Genomic DNA, 23,552 nt, shown 5'->3' with positions numbered 1-23,552 from the left:
ATGGCCCAGCGGAGCCCGATCTTCCCGACGCTCGGCCCCACGGAAAGGTACCTTCTGGCTGCAGAGGAGGCGGGGGCTGGCTGGCGGGGGGGGGAAGGTGGGTGGCCCTGGCGAGCGAGTCTCAGGGCCCTGTGGATGGCTCCATTCTGCAGAAGCATACAGAGCGCTGCCTTGTGTGGGTGGGGTTCACTTTCCTGAGAGAACCGCTGCTCTCTCTTGTTTCTTTTCAAACGTCAGTTCCAAGCCCGTAGGACTGTGAGGATATGCATAAGAGTGGGCAGCCGGTGCCTGTTCCAGCTTTATTTCATTTCAAATTTATTTTATCTGTGTCATTGATGCCCTGACCTGGATAGCCCGGGCTAGACCGATCCCGTCAGATCTCGGAAGCTAAGCAGGGTCGGCATTGGCTAGTATTTGGAAGGGCGACCTCCAAGGAATGCCAGGGTCGTGATGCAGAGGCAGGCAATGGCAAACCGCCTCTGAAATGTCTCATTCCTTAAAAACAAGTTAGCTCTCCACCTAGTGGTGCATAACGCTAAAAGAGCTAGACCTTCTGGCTGCCAGACAGTCTTAGGATCTCCTGGCTATTCTACACACAATGCCCTAAGGTAATTAATTCATTTTGCATCATTTATACCCTGCCTTTCTCCCCAAGGGGGGGCTCAAAGCAGCTGGCATCAGTTTCTTCTCCTCCGATTTATCCTGTCAACAACCCCGTGCCTACCGCAGGCTGAGAACGTATCACTGCCCCCAGACACCCAGCGAGCTTCCAGGGCAGATTTCAAATTTCATGGGGATTCGAACTCGTGTTTCCCAGATTCTAGTCCGACCCTGAAAACTAGACTGGCTCTCCGTTGCCGAAACTTGAGGCGTTGCTGGTTCAGAGTTCCAGCCCCGGTTGTGGGGAGGGAAGTGGGCACCGCTCCTTTCCACTTCCCAGGACAGCCAAAAGGAGAAGAAAACAGACAGTTTAGCAAAAACAAAAAATGAGAAAACCAAATGGTGCCAAAGAAGCTGATGCATTCTTTCAGTGTTTGGTGCCCCCCCCCCCCCGGCTCAGGGAGATGCCTCTCTCAGCCCAGAGGTGATGAAACACCCTGTGGGTTTTTGTGGCAGAATTTTGGATTGAGGGAGACTTGGCCATTTCTGTATAAGGTATATTGAATAGACGTCGCAAAAACAGACTTCCCATAAAGCTCTACAGTATGCCCAGTTCCTGCTTCCTAGTTGCACAGCCATGCCGGGCTGTGAACACTTTCCCACACATGGCTACTGCGTAAACAAGTTTGCTCTGGAGCCCTCCGTCCTGAGCTGAGACAAAAATGTGTGAGCCGGAGGCTGAAAACTGTGAGCCGGCTCACACAAACTCAATTTAGAGGGAACACTAGTGTGCACTGCCGTTTTTGGTGAGCGAATTGTTCTCTTTCTGCGAGAGATTCTCCCCCCTGCCCGTGGGGGTCCTCTTTTGGCATCCAGCTGCAGAATGTTTGCCTTGGAGGTTTGGAGGCTGAGCAGACAGGAAGACGGGTGGGATGGCTGGGAGGGGCCCTGGATGGAGCAGATCGATGGGAGGCCGACTGGGTTGCCGGCCGAGGAGGTTGGAGCTGAGAGGGGCTGAGATGAGGATGCAGGCGGGCGACCTGGCAGGCCGAGAGGGGAGCAGGGAGGGAGACAAGGAGGCGGTAGGGGTGCCAGCCTCCAGGTGGGGCCTGGGGATCCCCTGGAATCACAGAGCATCTCCAGACGACAGAGATCAGTTCCCCCTGGGGAAGGGATGCTTTGGAGGGTGGACTCTCTGGCATTGTGCCCCACTGAGGGAGGTTCCTGTCCTCCCCAGGCTCCATCCCCAAATCTCCAGGAGTTTCCCAACCTGCATCTGGGAACCGTGCCCTCCCCTTCGCAACCAGTGGCTGGGGGGACGGGACCTGGGCTGCTGCTGCTGCTGCCCTGAGAAGCCACAGGTGGGCTAGGAAAGACCTGGTGATTTTGAGGGTGGAGCCTGAGGAAGGCGGGGCTTGGGGAGAGGAGGGGCCTCAGCAGGGTCCAATGCCATGAAGTCTACCTTCCACAGCAGCCATTTTATCCAAGCAAACCGGTCTCTGTCCCCTGGAGATCGATGGTAATAGCAGGAGGTCTCCCGCTGCCACCTGGAAGTTGGCAGCCTTGTCCTGGCACAACATCTGGCTGCTGCCCCTTTAACTCCCCAGGGAAGTCAAACCCCCCCCCCCCCCCCGCACCCCCCCCGTGGAGCACACGACAAATATAAGAGAAGCCCATGTTGGGTCAGGCCAATGACCCATACAGTCCAACACTCTGGGTCACACAGTGGCCAAAAATATCAGGTGCCATCAGGAGGTCCAGCAGTGGGGCCAGAACTCCAGAAGCCCTCCCACTGTTGCCCCCCCCCAGGGACCAAGAATACAGAGCACCCCTTGCCCCAGACAGAGAGTTCCTATCTATACCTTGTGGCTAAGAGCCACTGATGGACCTCTGCTCCAAATGTTTCTCTAATTCCCTTTTGAAGCCGTCCATGCTTGTAGCTGCCACCACCTCCTGTGGCAGTGAATTCCATGTGTTAATCACTCTTTGGGTGAAGAAGGACTTCCTTTTATCCGTTCTAACCCGGCCACTCAGCAATTTCATTGAGTGCCCACAATTTCCTGTATTGGGAGAAAGGGAGAAAAGGACTTCTCTTACCTGCTCTATCCCACGCATAATCTTGTAAACCTTGATCATGTCACCCCCCTCAGCCGTTGTTTCTCCAAGCTCAAGAGCCCCAAGCGCTTTAAACCTCCTTCATAGAGAAAGTGTTCCAACTCTTTTATCATCCTAATTGCCCTTTTCTGCACTTTCTCCAAAGCTATAATATTCTTTTTGAGGTGTGGTGACCAGAACTGTACACAGTACTCCAAATGAGGACGTACCATCGATTTATACAGGGGCATGATGATACTAGCCGATTTGTTTTCAATCCCCTTCCTAATAATCCCCAGCATAGCGTTGGCCTTTTTTACTGCAGTCGCACACTGCCTCGACGTTTTCATTGAGTTATCTACTACGACTCCAAGATCTCTCTCTTGGTCAGTCTCTGCCCGTTCGGACCACAGGTGGGCAGGAAGCCACAGGTGGGCAGAAGCAAACCAAGCCAAACCCTGGTGAGGGACAGGAGCTCACCTGTTGCCACTTCCCCCCCACCCCCCACAGGAGAATGCAACAGGTGCATCAGTGCCCCCCACTGTTGCTGGCCAGAGTCATGCTGGGTGGAGTTGCCAACCTTCAGGTGGGGCCTGGATATCTCTGAGTCACAGCTGATCTCCAGATGATGGACATTCGTTCACGTGGAGAAAACGGCCGCTTTGGAGGGTGGACCTTAGGGCATTCTACACTGCTGAGCCCCCTCCCCTCCCCTCCCCAGCCTCCACTCCCAAAATCTCCAGGTATTTCCCAACCCAGACCTGGCAACCCTAACACTGGGCTGTTTGGCTCAACTAGCTCCAAGGCCATCTCGATGCCCCAGTCAAGCCCAGGCAGGTAGCAGCTATCGCTGGACCAGGCCCAGGCAGGCAGCAGCTACTGCTGGGCCAGGGCCAGGAAGGTGCCAGGGGAGCAGAGATGTTGGGAAAGCAAAACCCCTCCTCCTTCCTGCCATCCTCAGCGGCAGCTCACCCCACAGGGTCCCCGGTGCCCAGGCCAGAAGGCTCCCGTGGCACGCCATGGCTGATGGGAAAGCCCCGTGGGATCCGGTGAGTGCAGGGGCCCCGCAGCGAGGCCCTCCCTCTCTCCCTTGGTGCCCTCCTGTCTCCAGGCGCATCCGGAATATCCCGCTGCACAGCCAGGCTCTGACCGCTGTTCCGCTTGGGTCAGCCAGACTGGTGGACCAGCTCGAAGACCGCATCCTCAGCCATGAGAAGACGACGGCCGCCCTGGTGGAGCACGCCTTCCGCATCAAGGAGGACATCGTCTCCACCCTGCACAGGATGCAGAACAAGGGGGGAGGAGACCGCCTGGCCCGCCAGCTCCTCGAGGAGCACATCCGCAACATCACCGCCATAGTCCGGCAGCTCAACCGCGACATCGAGGTCAGTGGGTGGGGGCAGCGCCTCCTTTGCTGGGGCGTCTGTGCTGGTCCTCGTTCCCTGAGAGGAAGGAAACACTGGGAGTGGGCCGGGCAGAGCGTTGGCAGGATGGTTGGAGGGTTGGCTGGCACTACTTGCGCAAGATCGCACGTACACCGAAGGTGTTAATTGCACCAAGGTGCGCTAAGCTGTATGTCCCCGCCCCCTTTAAAAGCAAAATCAGGACAATACCTGAACTGCAGGAGTTCTACCTCCGTGTTCCTTTCTTCCCCGTCTCTGTGTTTTGGTGGTGGGTACCCCGGGCTGCAGTGGCTCAAGTGGTTAAGACGCTGAGCTGCAGACCGGAAGGTTGGTAGTTCGGCAGTTCGCATGACGGAGTGAGCTCCCGTCCCTGGCCCCGGCTCCTGCCAACCTAGCAGTTCGAAAGCAAGAAATTGCAAGTAGATAAATAGGTACCACTTTGGTGGGAAGGGAACAGCGTTCCGTGCGCCTTGGTGTTTAGTCAGGCCGGCCACATGACCACAGAAAAGTCTTTGGACAGCGCTGGCTCTTCGGCTTGGAAACGGAGATGAGCACCGCAACCCTAGAGTCGGACTCGACTGGCTTGCGAGCAAGGGAGACCTTGACCTTGACCTTGTGCCATCCAGTCACAGCCAACTGATGGTGCCCCTGTAGGGTTTTCAAGGCAACAGACGAACGGAGGTGCTTGCCTGCCCCTGCGTAGCGACCCTGGGCTTCCTTGGGGGTCTCCCATCCAAGGACTAACCAGGGCCGACCCCGCTTACCTTCCGAGATCTTGCCTTGACCAGTCTTTTTGTTTATCAATTGCAGGTTCTGCAGGAACAGATCCGAGTCAGGGATAACCTCAGCTACGGCACGAATTCGACCCTGAAGAGCCTGGAGATGCGCCAGCTGTCCAGCCTGGGCGACCTCAGAGGCCGCGTCGCGAGGTAGGCCCTGGGGAGGGGCTGTTTCTCTGCGAGAGAGTCGCTGCTGCGAGCTCACCTGAACGGGATGGCCAACTGGGGACTTTAATCCAGGTGTCCCCATAGGGTTGCCAACTCCAGGTTGGGAAAGCCCTGGAGATTGGGGTGGGGGCAGGGGAGGTGGGTTGGGGTGGGGCGGGGCCTCAGCCACGGAGCCCACCCTTCAAAGCGGCCATTTTCTCCAGGGGAATTGATCTCTGTAGTCTGGCGATCAGTTGAGATTCTGGGAGATCTCCAGGCCCCACCTGGAGACTGGCAACCCTGTCTCCCCAGTCGTGGTCTGACTGCTACAGTAGAAGAAGAAGATGAAGAGATTGGGTTTGATACCCGGCCCTTCACTACCCAAAGGTGTCTCAGAGCGGCTGACAAACTCCTTTCCCTTTCCCTCCTCATAACAGACACCCGGTGAGGTGGGTGGGGCTGAGAGAGCTCTTGACCGAAACTGCTCTTTTTCAAAAACAGCTCTGTGGTGAAACAGGGACCCATCCTCAGCCCTGGGAGACTGAGCAGCCGTCCTGTGGCTCGCAAGCCGCTGTTTTTGCCTTCCCACCCTTTCCTGGTGGGGCTATTTCTCTTCGTTACACGCTGCCACTACTCACTGGATTGCCACCGCCTTCCTAGAGGGACAGTGAGACCCCTCTGGCTGATTTCCCCACCCTTGGGAAGTTGGTACCGCACTCTTTGGGCACCCCCTGGAGAGAGATTTGGGCCCGTTTGGGATCCCCGGCCTCCTTTTGCCCCTGGTAATGTGCTGAGCAAGGAGGACTAGGTAGTCAAGGCACACCAGGTCTTAGAATCCGAAAAAAAGATTTATTTGAACTATTTGCAACTTAAGCACAGTAAATAAACACGAGCACATTAACACAACCTGGGCAGAAAATAAACACGACTTAAAACGCCACTCCTCTGTCCCCGACACACCCCTCACTGTCTCTGGAGCCCTCCACCGGACTGGTCACTGGTCCTGTTGCCCTCCTGCCCTCCAACCACGGTGTATAGTGGCCTGGGTGCCCTGGAGTTTGAGGCAACAGGAGCCCCCCCCCCCCGTCTGCTCCCTCGAAGCGGCCGTCCACACTGAGCCAAAGGCTGAAGACCAGGCTGAAGACCGAACTCCTCCCTCAGGGCCAAAGCCTTTCCCCCCTAACACCACCCCTGGGGCGTGTCCATATTTCCTCGCCCTTTTCCCCTAGCGCTTCTGCGAAATGTAGGCAGGCAAATGAGGAAGTCCCATCAACCCGGTGAGGGTTATCCCTGCAGGCCCCCCTCCGGAACTACAGGCCACTTACCCTTATGGGGAACTGGTTTAAACACCAGGTACAGACGGCCTCCATCTTACACACCCAGGTAAATGCCATTTCGTCACAAGCTCTGACAGAACTATGGCTTGCCCAAGGTCATCCAGCAGGTGCGAGTGGAGGAGGAGTGGGGAATCAAACCCGGGTCTCCCAGATTAGAGTCCGTGCACTTAACCGCTACACCAGACTGGCTCCCTTTCGAAGTCTCTTTCCTTGGAAAGCAGGAAAGAGAAAATCGAAGCGGTGCTGATGGTTGTGTTTGGGACACGACCCCATCGCAGGGCAGGGTCCTCCGCTTGAGGAGGACGCATCAGAACGGGATGTCTGGATTTGGCAATTCGCTGTTCCTTTGTTCTCCCACACACACACACACGCGCGCACACTAAAACGAAAAAAATAACATGCAGTCGGTGGAACGGCTTCATTGCAGAGATCTGTCGGGTCTTTGTAAAAACAAAGATGCTCTGCAGAAGTTGTTTGCTTTGCCTGTAGGTGGTTTACTGGTGGAGAAATTGGAGGTGTGATTGTGCCAGTGCTTGAAGATCTCTTTGATGAGTCACAAAAAAAGAACATCTCCACTCTCTAGAGACAGAGCTGGGGTTTCTCGCTGTGCGGCCCCTGGCTCCTCTTGGTATGAAACTCTTTGGGAAAGAACCAAAATCCTCAAAACACCATTATTGGCCCCAAACTGGGAATGCCAGCCCTCCAGGTGGGACCTGGGGATCCCCTGGAATTACAGCTCATCTCCAGACTACAGAGATCGGTCCCCCTGGAGAAAACGGGCTACTCTGGAGGGTGGAGGATGACTTTGTGGCCTCGTACCCCACTGAGGTCCCTGTCCTCCCCAGGCTCCATCCCCAAATCTCCAGGAGCTTCCCAACCTGTTTGGTGTCGTCGTTAAGAGCGCAGACTCTCATCTGGGAGAACCGGGTTTGATGGTGTGACCTTGGGTCGGTCACAAGTTCTCTCAGAGCTGTTCTCTCAAGGGCAGTTCTGGAAAGAGCTCTCTCAGCCCCACGCGCCTCACAGGGTGTCTGTTGTGGGGAGGGGAAGGGAAGGATTTTGTAAGCTGCTCTGAGACTCCGAGGGAAATGCAGGGTACAGATTCAATCTCTTCTTCTTCTGGACCTGGCAACCCCACCCCCGCATCCCCCACCGGTGGCTGGGGGCACTTGGCAAACCGATCCCAAAGCGCACACCGGGGGCCTCCCGAGCTGCCCAAGTGCCTTGCTTCACACAGACGGCTTCCAGATCCCTGTCGCATGTATAATCTGGGCCGTTTTTCAAGACTGCAGTCTGGTTTAACCAGCAATTAGATTAAATTAGATTACTCACGGCCTTTGCAGGCGACACTCTCGCTTATTGGGACTTAATTTTCTAATGGATTCTTCCGTGAATTCACTGGGACTCATCTAGGGCTCTTGCCGGGTGTCCCGTATTGTATGGAAAGCCTCTTTTGGGGGAAGCCCTCCCCTGCAAAGTCCCATGTCGTTTCTGTTGCTGAGAGGATCGCCGGATGAGCGCGGGAGCAAAACTGGAATGCGTGCATGCGTGTGTGTGTGTGTGTCTGGAAACGGCTCGAAGAGCTTGTCTGCAGGGGTTCTGGTGTGATTGGTGTTGCCGGAGGAAATGAAGCATCTCGGCCATGCTTTCTTGAAACGGGGGATCAAGAGAACCGTCCTAAGCAGAGAGCTTAGCAGCAAGGGAGGCAAGGCTCCGGATGTATTTCCCAGGGCCCCCAAGTCCAACGATGTCAAACTGGGCATGGGACAGTGAGTCAGCAAAAGAAGGCAATAGGCCCATGCCTCCTGGTTTGCCATCTGAAGGCCTGCAGACTCTGTCCTTGAGTGTGCCCACTGGGCAGAGAGAGGAGCCCGCTGGGTAGAGGAGGGGTGGGGCAGAGAGGCCTGTTTGCCCACCAGAGCTCAGAGCTTTGGCAGATCGCCCTGACCCTCTCTTGGCACAATGGAACAGAACGGCGTGTTCAGGAATGTCACCGTGCTCTGGAGCCCCGATGGGCTCTTTTTTGTTTCAGGCGTGTTTTTCATTTTGCTGTGCCCGCCGACTGCAGAGTGGGGGGTGGGGGGCTGTTGCTTTGGCACAGGCACGCACACAGACACGCACACACACCGCTCTGGCAGCGGCTCTCTCCCCCGAGGACGTGGGGATGGCTCTGAATTGTCAGCGACAAAAGCGGCTTTTCAGCAACAGGGGAAAATAAGCCCTCTGAGAGCTGGAAGGCAGCGAGGCGCACGCAGCGCCGCCGCTATAAACGGTGTCTTTGAAAGGCTGCCGCCTTCTCACGACAATCCGGTGTGCTGGCAACTCGAGCTGGTTGGCGTGCCGGTTCGGTTCTTCCCATATCCTTTCCTTCTTCAGGCAAAAGCAGACCATTGCAACGGCTGCCAATCAAATCGTTCTCTTTTTTTGTCTGAGAGGGAGACAGGAACTTGGCAACGTCACCCCAGCCAGGACGTCCTTTCAAATATGTCTGGGCAAAATGCAATGTTCCTGCTGGCTTCGATGGGCAGAACAGGCAGGACCTGGAGACTGAGGCTCCGCTCTGAGTGTGGGTTATGGCTGGGAGTGAAGCAAGGCCGGATGCAGCTAGTGCTGGAATGAGACACCTGCTGGGTCCTTAAGCCCCCCAACTGTTGATTCCAGCATCAGCTTCCAGAGTCTGGAGCCCCTGTCTTCTAGGGGTGCCAGCCCCCAGGATCCCCCCAGAATTACAGCTCATCTCCAGATGACAGAGATTAGTTCCCCTGGAGAAAACGGATGCTCTATGGCACTGTACCCCGCTGAGGTCCGTGTCCTCCCCAGGCTCCACTGCCAAATCTCCAGGAGTTTCCTGACCTGGATCTGGCCACCCTGTAGCACAGTCACCCTACTGATGTGACATCCCAAACTAGTTCCCCTAATGGACGAATGTTGTTGTCATTAGCCATTCAGTCAAGCTCGACTCTTGGCGGTTCTATGGCCCAGCTCTCTCTCCACGTTTTCCAATCTTGTGCTGTTCCTTTGAGTCGCTCCATGCTCAGGCTGGTGTCGATTTTTACGGTGCCTAGCCACCGTGTCCTTTGGCGGCCCGGTTCCCTTTTGCCACTAACCCATCCAAGCATCGTTGCTTTTTCTGGTGAGTTCTTCTGCACGGCATGGCCGAAATAAGTCAGTCGCAGTTTTGTGATTTTTCCCCTTCCAATGGCATGTCTGGTTTTATGCGCTCCAACACCTGCTTGTTTGTCACCTTTGCTGCCCAAGGAATGCGCAGGACCCTCCCCCCTCCTGTCTTGCTTCTTCACGGACTAACAGGGTGTTAAATCATGAGACAATCTGGTTAATCGTTTTCAAGAGAGACCGCTTGTAACTAACAAGCAGTCCTTGTTTTTCTCTTTGGGAAGGTAATTATTTTCAAACACGTCCCCTTGAACATAACGGTGATCGCAAACTGACCTCCTTTCAAGGGAGCCTGTGCCAAGTAATGATCTATCTCGGGCCCTCCGAACATCCTTTTGGGTAGGAGAGTTTTGTTTCCCTCCGCTGAAATCTTCCACTTCCCGCACGCCTCGAGCACAGATTTGTGTGTGGGCTCAGCCATTTATTGGAAATCTCTGCAGGGGAGGGGAAGGAACGCTTGGTTTTATGTAAGAGCCCAGTCTCCGTTTCTAAGTGCTACATGAATGAAATTGTGTGTGCGTGTGTGTATGCGTGTGCGTTCATGGCTGCACAATGAGGATTCCACCAAGAGCTGATCTCCAGACAGTGTTTTTGGAGGACTGATCAGAAGTTGGAAAGGGTGAAACTGCAGTTCCTTGCTCGGGGAAAGAGCACAGGTGTGGGTGGAGGTGGGGGGGACGCACCTGGCAAGACAGAAGGGGTGGGGTGAGCTGAAACTTGGCTGGGATAAATAAAACCCCAAAGCATGCAAAAGCTGTCGCCACCACCAAGCTGGACAGCTGTCCAGTTCGCTAATCTCCCTCTGCCATGTTTCTCTCGGGCACCCCTGTGCAACCTTCCCACCCATCTCTTCCTCCCTGAAGCCTCAAGACCTCACCAGTGGGAAATTCCAGCTCAACGCTATGAGTGGGGGAGGGTTGCCACCCTCCAGGTGGGACCTGGGGATCCCCTGGAATTACAGCTCATCTCCAGATGACGGACATCAGTTCCCCTGGAGGAAATGGCTGCTTTGGAAGGCGGAGTCTATAACCTTATACCCCACTGAGGTCCCTCATCTCCCTAAACCCCGCCTCCCCAGGCTCCGCCCCCCAAATCTCCAGGGATTTCCCAACCAGGAATTGGCAAGGGGGGCGAGGAGCCCTGCATAAACAGCGCAGAATTCCATGCTGCAAGTTTGGTGTAGTGGCTAGGAGCGCAGACTCTAATCTGGGAGATCCGGGTTTGATTTCCCACGCCTCCACATGCAGCTGTTGGGTGATCTTGGGCAAGCCGTAGTTCTCTCAGAGCTGTTCTCTCACAAGCAGTTTCTGTCAAGAGCTCTCTCAGCCCCACCTACCTCACAGGGTGTCTATCCTGGGGAGGGGGAGGGAAAGGAGTTTGTAAGCTGCTCTGAGACTCCAAGTGAAAGACAGAGTATAAATCCAATCTCCTCCTCCTCCAACAGAGGTTCATCCCCAGTATCCTTACCAGGGCTGCAGGTAAAAGCATGCTTACACAGTGAATCCACACATCCCCCATCACCTGAATCACCTCCCTCCCATTATCAGCATCTGTACAGGTCCAGGGTGCAATGTTCCCTCTAAGCTGTGGGGTCTTGTGAGCAAAAATTCTACTTTGTGAGCTACTGGCATTAAAGTTGTGAGCAAGCAATTTGGCTACTTCATAACTTAGTTTGCTCTGGAGCCCTCTTTCCTGAGCTAAGACAAAAATGTGTGAACTGGAGGCTAAAAAACTGTGAGCTAGCTCACACTGACTCAGCTTAGAGGGAACACTGCCAGGGTGTATGTTTGGTGACTTCTAAGTACTCCAATTATGTCCCACCATCTCCTGAGTGGGAACAGCGTGCAGAATGTGTGTACACAATTAAGTGATGTAGGCTTTTTTGATGTCAGGGGTGGTGGTGGAGTGAAAGCCAGATTTTTGTGGCCTGCAGCAGTGGAGGAAATGGGTTTTCCCCCCGGATCCTAATGGCAATCCCTGCCTGTGATTTAACTGAACAGGTGTGATGCCGGCTTAGCCAGGCTGTCTGCTGAGCACAAGGTGACCTACGAGCGACTCCAGAACCTCAGCAAAGACCAGCAAGCATCAAAACTGATCTTGGAGTCGAAAATCAAAGAAGCAGAAATCCAGGTAAGATACCAAGAAGGCGAAAGGGTGGGTCCCCCTTCCCCATCACTTTCAGCTCCTGTGGCAGATGGGTAGGGGTCATTTTGTAGAAAAAAAAGGTGCAGGGGCTCATTAGCATAACTGATTAGCATAACTCGTTTGCATATTGCCACACTCCCTGACATCACCGGAAGTGTGTCAGAAGGCAACACCCACTGCTCAGGCTCCACTGGACTGTTTCGGATTGCTAGCTATTGGTGGGGGGGAACGTGTGCAGATCTGTCCTCGCAGAGGAGGGGGAGCTTGTACCTGAATAAAACTTGGTCTTAAAGGTGCCACTCGACTGATTTGGACCGGGGGGGGGGGCTCTGCAACTTACCTGGCTGCTTCTTGCTCTGACTGAGGGCTGCTGGGAGCAGTGGGCGGGGCTTGTTGCATGTGCCTGCCCCCTGGGCTCTTTACTGCCGGAGCTCCACTCCTGTGCGCTCCTGCAGGAAATGACCCCTGCAGACGGGTCTCCTTTTGGTTTCTGGGAGAACCCGGAACCTCGCAAGCAGTTCCTAAACAGCTCTAGGCGTTGGGAAGACCCGAGTGCCCTCAGCAGGGAAGCCACAGTGTATTTCTCTCTAGCCATGTTGCGTTCTTGGGGAGCGCCTTTCATAGTTTCCCAGAATCCCTTGGAAGTGCTCCAAAACCGACAAAGCTTGTGGGAACGAGGAGGGGCTGCGTGGTGATGATGGCTGGGCCCAGGCGGGATGTGTCCTGCCCTGCTGCTCCACTAAGGCAGAAGGTTTTTCTCGGTGGGATACAACCCAGTGTCTCTTAGGCCACCTTTACACTACAGGTCGGTGTCAACTGGTTTTGAAGGCATTCCCCTCCCTTCCCCAGGGTGCTGCGGGAATGGCAATTCTTTGTGTGTGTGTGGGGGGGGAGATCTCTATGAGGTCATTCTGAAGCACATTTGCCAACCTCCGATGCCCCGGGGGGGTGGGGGGTGGAAAACCAGGGCAGTGAAAGTAGTAGGGAAGCAGTGCCAGCTCGCAACTGAGATACACCTTCGCTCTCTCTGCATGGAATTTATCTGAGCCAAAGTAGACGTTAGCAGAAGCCGGAATAAAACAGAAGCCTTGAATCTGTTTGCTTTCCCGATAACATGGTCGTGTACAAATAATGTAATCTCCTTGTCTGATGCGTCTCCTCGACCCTCTTCAATAATGGATGGCCCTTTTGCCAGGAGACAAATCGTCTCCTTGTTCCCTTCTTACACCCTGCAACCAGTGTTCCCTCTGAGCTGAGGGAGTGTGAGCCAGCTCACAGTTCTTTAGCCTCCGGCTCACCCATTTTGGTCTTAGCCCAGGAAGGAGGGCTCCAGAGCAAACTGATTTATGCACCACTTTAATGCCGGCAGCTCACAAAGGAGAATTTTTGCTCACAAGACTCCACAGCTGAGAGGGAGCCTTGCCTGCAACTGGGAGAAGGAGGTGAGCAAAGAGACTGGAAGGTTTGTTTTTGTCAGAAGAGTTGGGCTGGATCAGCTCGAAGGGTCCCTGTGGCCTGGCAGCCTTCTCCTCCCCATGGCCACAGCCACGTGCGTCCAGGAGGGTTGTCACCTCCAGGCTGGGAAATACCTGGACATTTTGGGGGTGGAGCTTGAGTAGGGCGGGGCTTGGGGAAGGGAGGGGAGAGACTTCAATGAGGTATAATGCCATAGAGTCCACCTTCTAAATTGGCCATTTTATCCAGGTAAACATCCTGGTCGTCTGGAGAGCAAGTGTACTAGCAGCAGGAGATCTCCAGGTGCCACCTGGAGCTTGGCAGCCCTAGTGTGCAGGAGGGGAGTCCGCGCTGGCTGGGAGGGGACCAAGCTGAATCCTTGCAGTGGCAGCGCTGCCAGGGTTGCTCTGGATGGAAGCAGATAGAATCTGAATCAAGCAGACCCCCCTGGATTGGCCAGCTTTGTGGGTGCTCGGTGTGGCTTGCTCCAGGCCTTCCATGGCCTCCCGAGAACTTATAGAACCACAGAATCATAGAGTTGGAAGGGGTCTCCAGGGTCATTCAACCCCCTGCACAATGCCGGAAATTCACGACGACCTATCCCCACACACAGACACACCCCCAGTGACCCCTGCTCCATGCCCAGAAGATGACCAAAACCCCTCCAGGATCCCTGGCCAAACAATTGCTCCCTGACCCCAGAGTGGTGCCCAGTGTTTCCCTGGGCGTTTCAGAAAGGGCCACAATGAGAACTAAGCCCTGAGGCAACCCTTCCTGCCCTCCCTCTCGTGATCTGCCTAAGTTCACGGAATCCGCCTTGCTGTCAGATGGGGCCATCTAGCCTCTGTTTGAGACCCTCCGGAGAAGGAGAGCCCACCACCTCCCGAGGAAGCCCGTTCCACTGAGGAACTGCTCTGTCAGGAAGGTCTTCCTCATGTTTAGCCAAAAACTCTTCTATTTAGTTTCAACCTGTTGTTTCTGGTCCAGCCTTCTGGGGCAACAGAAAACCACTCCGCTCCATCTTCTAGATGACAGCCCTTCGAGGCCTTGAAGATGGTGATCCTCTCCCCTCTCAGTCATCCCCTTCTCCAGGCTAAACAGACCCCAGCTCCTTCCGCTTTCTCAGTCTATTTAGAGTTGCCAACCTCCTGGAGGTACCTGGAGCTCTCCTAGAATTACAGGTGAGCTCAGACTTAACAGAGAGCTGTTTCCCTGGAGGAGACGGCTGCTTTGAAGGGTGGGTGGGCACCGTGGCATTCTATCCTGCGGAGGTCCCTCCCCTCCTCAACACCAACCCCCCTAGGCTCCAAATCTCCAGGAATTCCCCAACATGGAGTTGGAAAACCTTGGTCTGTGCCTCCCCTGTTGCAGGATGTGACTCCCCAAATGCCGTTTAAGTTTCTCGGGGCTGCCTTCCGCCTTCCGTGGCCCTGCTGGGTGTCAGAAGAGGCCAGCGCTTGTCCGTCTGCCCCGCTGAGGCCCACTCACAATCTGGAGACGCATCGGCGAAGGGAAAAAAATAATCCTGCAGCCCAATGTGCTCAGTCATCATCCTCCGGCGTTACTCAGCGAGACCGTGTGCCAGTGATTCAGGGCGGAAAAGGGATCCCGTGACATTCTGAACATCTGCATTTAGACAGCTGTAGGTTTTGGGGGGAGGGAAGGGGAGAGGCGGGTCATAGCTCCGGCGGGTCATGTTTACCATTTTGGAAACACGGAAATGTTTAATCCGCAGCCTATTTCGGTATCTGCTGAATGCGGCACGAGGCCAGATTGTGGTGAATCTGGTCCTGGTGAACTTTGTCGTTGTCTGTTCTCCTGTTAATAACTTGATCACAAACGTGTCGAGGGAAACTGTAATGTATTGAGCCTCAGCCATCCCTCAAGGTGTACCGGGAACTGGTAGAGCTTGCCACTCTAGAACAATAGCTCACCGGGATCCTGGAGTAGACCGACAGATAAGTGTTGTAATGTAAATAGCCTATCCTTGGGAGTGTGTGTGTGTGTGTGTGTTGGGTGTGGTGTTTGCACGCTTGAAAAGCAGGACTCAAGCCATGCTGTTTGTCCTTGCCCTGCGCTTGAAATCACTAAATAAACTACAGCTGATCACTGCAATGCGCCCAGAACCCAGTATTTAATAGAAACACAGACAATGCTTCGGCTTTCCATGGAGAAATGTAAGGACTGAGAGAAACGTTAGGTGGGTTTAACTAGAATTAATCGTCCGAGCCACCTCTGGCCCCCGAGCACGACTAATGAGCTGTCGGAGAGCGCTTCGGCACTTGAAATCTCAAATCCTGAAAACCGTCTTCAGTCTCCAAGGTCCAACTGGACTTGAATTCAGCTGTTCTCCTGTAGACCAACATGGCCACCCTCTGAAGAAGTAGGGATGGCAGCCTCCAGGTGGGACCTGGGCCGTGCTCCCTCTAAGCCGTGGAGTCCTGTGAGCAAAAATCCCACTTTGTGAGCTGCTGGCATTAAAGTTGCGAGCGAGCGATTTGGCTGCTGCAGAAATCAGTTTGCTCTGGAGCCCATCCTTCCTGAGCTAAGGCAAAAATGTGTGAGCCGGAGGCTAAAAGACTGTGAGCTGGCTCACACTCACTCAGCTGAGAGGGAATGCTGGACCTGGGGATCCCCCAGAATTACAGCTCATCTCCTGACTATGGAGATCAGTTCCCCTGGAGAAAAGGGATGCTTTGGAGGGTGGAGGACGACTCTACGGCATCGTACCCCACTGAGGTCCCCAGGCTCCATCCCCAAATCTCCAGGAACTTCCAGTGTTCCCTCTAAGTGGAGTTAGTGTGAGCTAACTCACAGTTTTTTAGCCTCTGGCTCACACATTTTTGTCTTGGCTCAGGAAGGATGGCTCCAGAGCAAACTAACTTATGCAGTAGCAGGGGTCATTTCGTAGACAAAGAGGTGCAGGAGATCATTAGCATAACTCATTAGCACAACTTATTTGCATATGCCACACCCCCTGACATCACCGGAAGTGTGTCAGAAGGCAACACCCACCGCTCAGGCTCCACTGGACTCTTTTGGATTGCTAGCTATTGGGGGGGGGGCATGTGCAGATCTGTCCTCGCAGAGGAGGGAGAGCTTGTACCGGAATAAAACTTGGTCTTAAAGGTGCCACTGGACTGTTTTGGACCCGGGGGAGCTCTGCAACTTACCTGGCTGCTTCTTGCTCTGACTGAGGGCTGCTGGGAGCAGGGGGCGGGGCTTGTTGCATGTGCCCACCCCCTGGGCTCTTTACTGCCGGAGCTCCGCTCCTGTGCGCTCCTGCAGGAAATGACCCCTGTGCAGTAGCCAAGTCGCTCGCTCACAACTGTAATGCCAGCAGCTCACAAAGCAGAGTCTTTGCTCACAAGACTCCACTGCTTAGAGGGAGCACTCAGCTTCCCAACCCGGAGCTAGCAACTGTACCCCCCCCATCCCCTGCTGGTAGCCAGGAGGGAGCCAGCCACCCTTCTCTGAAGCCACCCTCTGAACGTGACTCCCTTTCCCTGCCGTGGCAAGCCAGGGCCTGCGGGCCACAGCTCAGGGGCGGAGGAATGGTTTTGCACGCCGGGGAGGCCTTCAGCACTTCCATTTAGGAGAGAGGAAAGGCGGCACAAACCTCTCCAAGAGCAGCCGCCCTCCCCATCCAACCATGCGCATACCGTGGTCTTTCTCGCGAGAACGCGGCCTCGGATGGTTTCCGTGGAACTCGAGTTCTGCCGGATCCATGGATACGAGTCGGAGAGGAGAGAGGAAAGGCGGCACAAACCTCTCCGAGAGCAGCCGCCCTCCCCATCCGACCATGCGCGTACCGTGGTCTTTTTCACGGGAACGCGGCCTCGGATGGTTTTCGTGGAACTCGAGTTCTGCCGGATCCATGGATACGAGTCGGAGATCTGTGGGTGGTTCCCTGAGTTTGGGTGCAGGTTTCTGGGATTCCTTCAGGTGGGGTCGCCGCATGGGTCTGAAGCAGCAGAACGAAGTTTTGAGTCCAGCGCGCACCTGCTAAATAAAACTTTGTTGGTCTTAAAGGTGCCGCTGGACTCCAACTTTGTTTTGTCATTCCTGTCTGCAAAACCAGCTTTCCCCTCAAGCTGAGGGGTGTGTGTCTGTGTGTGTTTCCTCCTTCCACCATTGGTGGGCCAAGAAGCAGCCAAGAATGCAGACAAACTCCTTGCAAGGAGCTCGTGCTTGGAGAAAGGCGGGAGCTTGCAAACCGGCCCCTCAGAGTAGGCCGTTTGTCACCCAGGGGTACACCCAGGAAGGAAAGACCTTGACCTGGGGATCCAGGTGGACACAAAACAGCCCATCCCTAGATGATGCTTGATTCTTTCCCAGTTTTTGTCAGTTTCCATTAGCTTCAGGGAGGCTTAGAAAGCAGGAACCGGTCCAAGTGAAGGGGCGATCATCTCTTTGGAATTCCCTTTCAGATTTCTCACCTTCTAAGCCGAATAGAGCAGTCCATCATGCAGCAGGAAGCCAAGCTGAAGCTGGTTTATAAAGAGAGCAACCAACAGCTCCACCTCCTGGACACAAAGTGAGTATCGCCTCTTTTCGATCACCCGGTACTCTGCTCCAGCCGAGGGGCCCCGGCTGCTTTTGCAAATGTGGATATCTGCAGCACTTTCTAATCCTGTGATGCGCCTGGAGTCCCAACGAGACAGGCGGACCATCGGTAAAATAAACGCACACACGAGAATGATTTCGTCTGCAAAATGCAATCGCCTCGGTTTGTGAAATGCGTGCTGTGGCTGCTGTCGCAGGTGACCGAAGGCCAGCCAGTAGGGTTTCCAAGGCAAGAGATGTTCAGAGGCCAGCCAGGGTAGACAATACTGGTCAGCCAGGATTTTGTGGCTTGTGGGGCAAACTTTTTTTCCTGGTGGAGCCATCCAGGTCACGGCAGAAGACATCAGGAGGTGGTTTTGCCCTCGCCTGCCTCTGCGTAGCAGCCCTGGGCTTCCTGGGTGGTCTCCCATCCAGGGACCAACCGGGGCCGACTTTGCTTAGCTTCTGAGATCTGGTGAGACTGAGCGAGCCTGACCATTCCAGGTCAGGGAACACTCTACACTAACAATGTCTGTAACTGGGGATGTCGCGTGCCTCCCCGCGCCAAAAAGAGCCTCCCCTACAGATGCTTAAAGGTAAAGGCTCCCTTGCTCGAAAGCCAGTCGAGTCCGACTCTAGGGTTGCGGTGCTCATCTCCGTTTCCAAGCCAAAGAGCCAGCGCTGTCCAAAGACGTTTCCGTGGTCATGTGGCCGGCATGACTAAACACCAAGGCGTACGGAACGCTGTTACCTTCCCACTGAAGTGGTACCTATTTATCTACTTGCAATGTCTTGCTTTCGAACGGCTAGGTTGGCAGGAGCTGGAACTAGTGATGGGAGCTCACTCCGTCCTGCGGCACCCGGGTCTTGAACTGCTGAACTACCGACCTTCCACAGCCTGCAGTTCAGCGTCTTAACCACTTGTGCCACCGCAGCTCCTACAGATGCTTACTGTCCTGCTAACATCTAACAGGAAGCGTATCGGACTGCTCTGGAGCAATCCCTATTTAACTGGTTTCTAATTATGTACTTATTGTATTCTATTTATGTTGCAAGCCGCCCTGGATATAAGTATAATAAACAAATAAATAGTAGAACAATAGGCAGGAGCTGTGGTGGCTCAGTGATAAAGACACTGAACTGCAGGCTGGAAGGTCAGTAGCTCGGCAGTTCGAGACCCGAGTGCTGCGTGACGGAGTGAGCTCCCGTCTCTGGCCCCAGCTCCTGCCAACCTAGCAATGCGAAAGCAAGAAATTGCAAGTAGATCAATAGGTACCGGTTTGGTAGGAAGGAAACAACGTTCCGTGCACCTCGCTTTAGTCATGCCAGCCATATGACCACGGAGAAGTCTTCGGACAGCGCTGGCTCTTCGGCTTGGAAATGGAGATGAGCACCGCACCGCACGAGTCGGATTCGACTGGCTCTCAAGCAAGGGAAACCTTTACCTAGAACAATATGCATTTGCATCTTTGCAAGAAAACTGAGGTCGCATTAGGAGAATCTGCTGGAGATATATATATATTATTAGTCCACAATGCATTTCATCTCTATCCAAAAACACTGAGACTGTGTTGAAACCTATTTCTGAAGGTGCCGAATTGCTTTTCTCCTTCCCAGACTGCAGGACACCATCGATTACCTCAGCAACCAGATCTCGTCCAATCGGAGCTGGATGGAGCAGGAGCAGGAGCTGATTCAGAAAGAGTTCCGGGAGAAGATCGATCAGCTGTCCTTGGCCGTCAAAGAGAAAAACGTGGGTTTCAGCAGAGGATATCTCCTGGTTTGGGGGAAAGGGGCCCCAGTCAGTGTTCCCTCTGAGCTGAGTTAGTGTGAGCTAGCTCACAGTTTTTTAGTCTCTGGCTCATACATTTTTGTCTTCGCTCAGGAAGGAGGGCTCCAGGGCAAACCAATTTATGCAGGAGAAGAGAAGAACAGATTGGATTTATACCCCACCCTTCACTACCCAAAGGTGTCTCAGGGCGGCTTACCATCTCCTTTCCCTCCCCCTCCCCACAACAGACACCCTGTGAGGTAGGCGGGGCTGAGAGAGCTCTTTTGAGGACTGCTCTTGAGAGAACAGCTCCAAGAGAACTTGTAACTGACCCAACACACCAGCAGCTGCATGTAGAGGAGTGGGGAATCAGACACCGTTCTCCTAGATTAGAGTCCGCGCTCTTAAAGACTACACCAAACTAGCCAAATCGCTCGCTCACAACTTTAATGCCAGCAGCTCACAAAGTAGGAGTTCTGCTCACAAGACTCCACAGCTTCGAGGGAGCATTGGCCCCAATCCACAAAGCACTGCTGCTATGGTTTCCAATCTCCAGGCGGTGGCTGGATATCTGCTATTACAAGGGATCTCCATTCGCCTGGAGGAAATGGCTCTTTTGGAAGGCGGACTCCGTGATAGGGTGGTTTTTAAAAAAGGGGGGGGGGGGGAGAGGACGTATTTCCCCAACTAGCTACTTCAAACAACTGATCGCTATGACCAATCTCATTTTAAAATCATTAGAAATGTCATTTTTAATAACCCAGACTATTTAAGCTGAAGCTTGCCTCCACTGGGGGACTATAGGACAAAATGGGCTCAGCCTCCCAAACCAAAAAGTGTTCATCAGGTTGTTGTTGTTTTTTTAAAAGCCCCCAAAGTGCTCTTTCCTGCATTGTGCAGGGGGTTGGACTAGATGACCCTGGAGGACCCTTCCAACTCTATGATTCTAAGAGGACAGACAGCAAAAAGGACATGTCCTCTAAAAAACAGGACACTTGGTAACCCTGCTCTATGATGTTATACCCTGTTGAAGCCCCTCCTCTCCCCAAACCTAGCCCCCTCAGGCCTCCTCACCCCCCCCCCAAACCCTCAGGTGTTTCCCGACCCAGATTCGGCAGCTCTAGCTGCCGCCCTGTCATACCACACTCGCTCCCTTGGGACAAACAGAGGTCATGGGGGGCAACCGTGTTGGTGGATTTCTTCCACTGCTTTTGAATTTTGCACCCTGTTCCTGAAACGGCACACCCTCGCGCGTTCTGCTGAAGCAATGCAAAGGTCTGGAGTGAAGGAATGGCAGGCCAGTTTGGTGTCGTGGTTAGGAGAGCGGACTCTAATCTGGAAGAACCGGGTTTGATTCCACACTCCTCCACATGCAGCCTGCTGGTGTGACCTTGGGTCAGTTACAAGTTTTCTCAAGGGCAGTTCTCGAGAGAGCTCTCTCAGCCCCACCTACCTAGTCACAGGGTGTCTGTTGTGGGGAGGGAAACGGAAAGGAGATTGTAAGCTGCTCTGAGACTCCTTTGGGTAGTGAAGGGCGGGGTATAAATCCAATCTCTTCTTCTTCTGGCCTGGACCATGGGGAACTGTGGGTCTGAAGGGTGAAACCCCAGTATGCCTAGTTATAGTAACATCTTGGGATCTCCTTCATCTTTTACTTCTGTTAGCTTAACATCATCATCATCATCATCGTATGGCATTGTGTGTAGTATAGCCAGGAGATCCTAAGATTGTCTGGCAGCCAGAAGTTCTCGCTCTTTTTTTAGCATTATGCACCACTAGGTGACGAGCTAGACTTGTTTTTTAAGGCAAGAGAACTTTCAGAAGTGGTTTGCCATTGCTTTCCTCTGCGTCACAACCCTGGTATTCCTTGGAGGTCACCCATCGAAATACTAGCCCGGGCCGACCCTGCCTAGCTTCTGTGATCTGACAAGATCATGCTAGCCTGGGCTATCTGGGTTACGTATTGTTAGCTTAACAAAAAATATTAGAAACATTTAGACAATTATATTCCAGGCTTTTTTCCAAAAAAATGCTTTAATCAAAACATTCTTGATTTTCGTGGCATTTGTGTCATGGCAGATTGATCACAGTGACCTCAGATTGTCTGGAGGGGCCGATGTTCTTCTGGAGTCGGGATTCCACTTGCGGATCCGGCCTGTGTCTCACATAGTTCCCTCTCTTCATCACAGTCAAGTTTGGCTGCCTCTGGCCAGCTAGCGCCTCCGGGTTCACAGGGAATGCTGCATGAGCAACACGGAGAATTGTTTACACAGAACACGGCCTTTCCCGGTCCCAGACAATGAATCTGCATGTGCCTTTATTGATTTCTATCCCATTTTTCTTCGAGAGATCCTTCTCTCCTCTTCCATTCTCTCACAACACCAACCCTGCGAGGTAGTCCCATCTGAGAGATTGTGACAGACCCCAGGTCGCCTAGAGCACTTCCATGGTGGGAGCAGGGCTTCAAGCCCAGGTTCCAGGGCCCTCGTTCGTCACCACACCGGTTCTCCGCTTCTGCCTCCGGGGTGACTCAGAATAACAGTTAAGCCCGGGCCCGCTTGTCTGACTGCTGTTCTCCTGCTGTTTGCTTCAAGGAACAAGACGAGAGAGCCCTGGAGCTGCGGTTTTTTCAGCGAGATCCACGGGAAAAAGGATAAAGTGGAAGAGGTACAAAAAATGGCAGTGGAAGAACCAGCGGCGAAGCAGGCAGAGGAACGGCTCAACATGCAGCTGAGCAAACTCCAGGTGGATGTCAGTGAGGATATAAAAGAAGTGAAGGCGGAAGTGAACGCAGGTGAGCAGTGAATGCTGGTGTGACCTTGGGCCAGTCACAGTTCTCTCGGAGCTGTTCTCTCAGGAGCAGTTCTTGAAAGAGCTCTCTCAGCTCCCCCTACCTCACAGGGTCTGTTGTGGGGAGGGGAAGGGAAAGGAGACTGTAAGCCGCTCTGAGACTCCTTTGGGTAGTGAATGGCAGGGTATAAATCCAATCTCCTCCTCCTCTTCTTCTTCATGTATTTATTTATCTAATTCAATTTGTACCCCGCCCTACCTGCCAAAGCAGGCTCAGGGCGGCTTACATAAAAATACACATATAAACAGGGCTTTTTTTGTAGAAAAAGTCCAGCAGGAACTCATTAGCATAATAGGCCACACCCAGCAGCAGAAACTCATTAGCATATTAGGCCACACCCCTGACTGCACCACTCATTAGCACATTAGGCCACACACCCCTGTTACCAGAAGTGTGGTCATCCAGCCACACCCACCTTTTGCTTCTTATTCTGTTTACCTTGTTTGTTGTCAAAACCCAGGGCTTTTTTTTGTAGCAGGAACTCCTTTGCATGTTAGGCCACACACCCCTAATGTAGCCAATCCTAATGAGTTTCTGCTGTTGGGTGTGGCCTATTTGCTAATGAGTTCCTGCTGGGTGTGGCCAACTTGGGAGCCAGCCGGAACTCCGTACCTGTGCGCTCCTGCCCAACAATAGCTCTGCATAAATCTACAATTAAAATCCTCCTCCTCCTCCTCCTCCGTCTTCTTCCCCAAATTCCTTCCCCAATGTTTTATGTGTGCCGCCTTGGGGACCCTGATCCGGTGGAGAGGCAGCGTAAAAATATTTTAAACAAATAATTTCACACACAGTAAACCGAATTCCAGAAAACGCTTGACACTGAATCCCAAAAAGCGTTCTGAAAGTTCGTTTCCATTCTCCCCGGGTTTCTAGGGTTTGCCGCCATCTATGAGAGCATCGGATCCTTGCGGCAGGTTCTCGAGGCGAAAATGAAGCTGGACAAGGAAGAGCTACAGAAGCAAATCCAGCAGGTCAAGTAAGTGGCTGGGCGGCCGATCCCTGTTTCCAAGACAGGATCTCAGCAGACGGAGCCGCCGGATGCAGGTGAAGCTGGAGTCCGCCTCCAGGTTAGGTGTCCGTTTCATATCCGGACCCAGTGACGTGCCTCCGTCGCATGGACCTGTACAATTCCTGTAGATAGTCCAACCGAGGCTTTGCCGGTGAGACTCACCCCTTTCCCCCCGGAAGACCTGTGGGAACCACGGCCATATGACTCTGGTTTGAAGCGCCGTTGACTTCAGAAGCATTACC

General features: G+C 53.7%; 1 protein-coding gene across 1 annotated transcript; it reads left to right on the top strand.

Annotated features, from left to right (window-relative positions):
* On the top strand, window positions 1-23,281 carry FAM81A (family with sequence similarity 81 member A). The gene is given in 9 exon segments (XM_015420159.1): window positions 1-47; window positions 3,806-4,079; window positions 4,908-5,026; window positions 11,535-11,664; window positions 17,565-17,671; window positions 19,297-19,432; window positions 22,045-22,077; window positions 22,079-22,244; window positions 23,175-23,281. Coding segments are annotated over 9 exon segments (1,119 nt in total).
* Window positions 23,282-23,552: the final 271 nt, after the last annotated feature.

This window comes from Gekko japonicus, unplaced genomic scaffold, assembly GCF_001447785.1.
Source record: "Gekko japonicus isolate JY-2015 unplaced genomic scaffold, Gekko_japonicus_V1.1 scaffold369, whole genome shotgun sequence".
In the NCBI taxonomy this organism is placed as follows: Eukaryota; Metazoa; Chordata; class Lepidosauria; order Squamata; family Gekkonidae; genus Gekko; species Gekko japonicus.
This window is presented reverse-complemented; position numbering and strand designations above follow the sequence as displayed.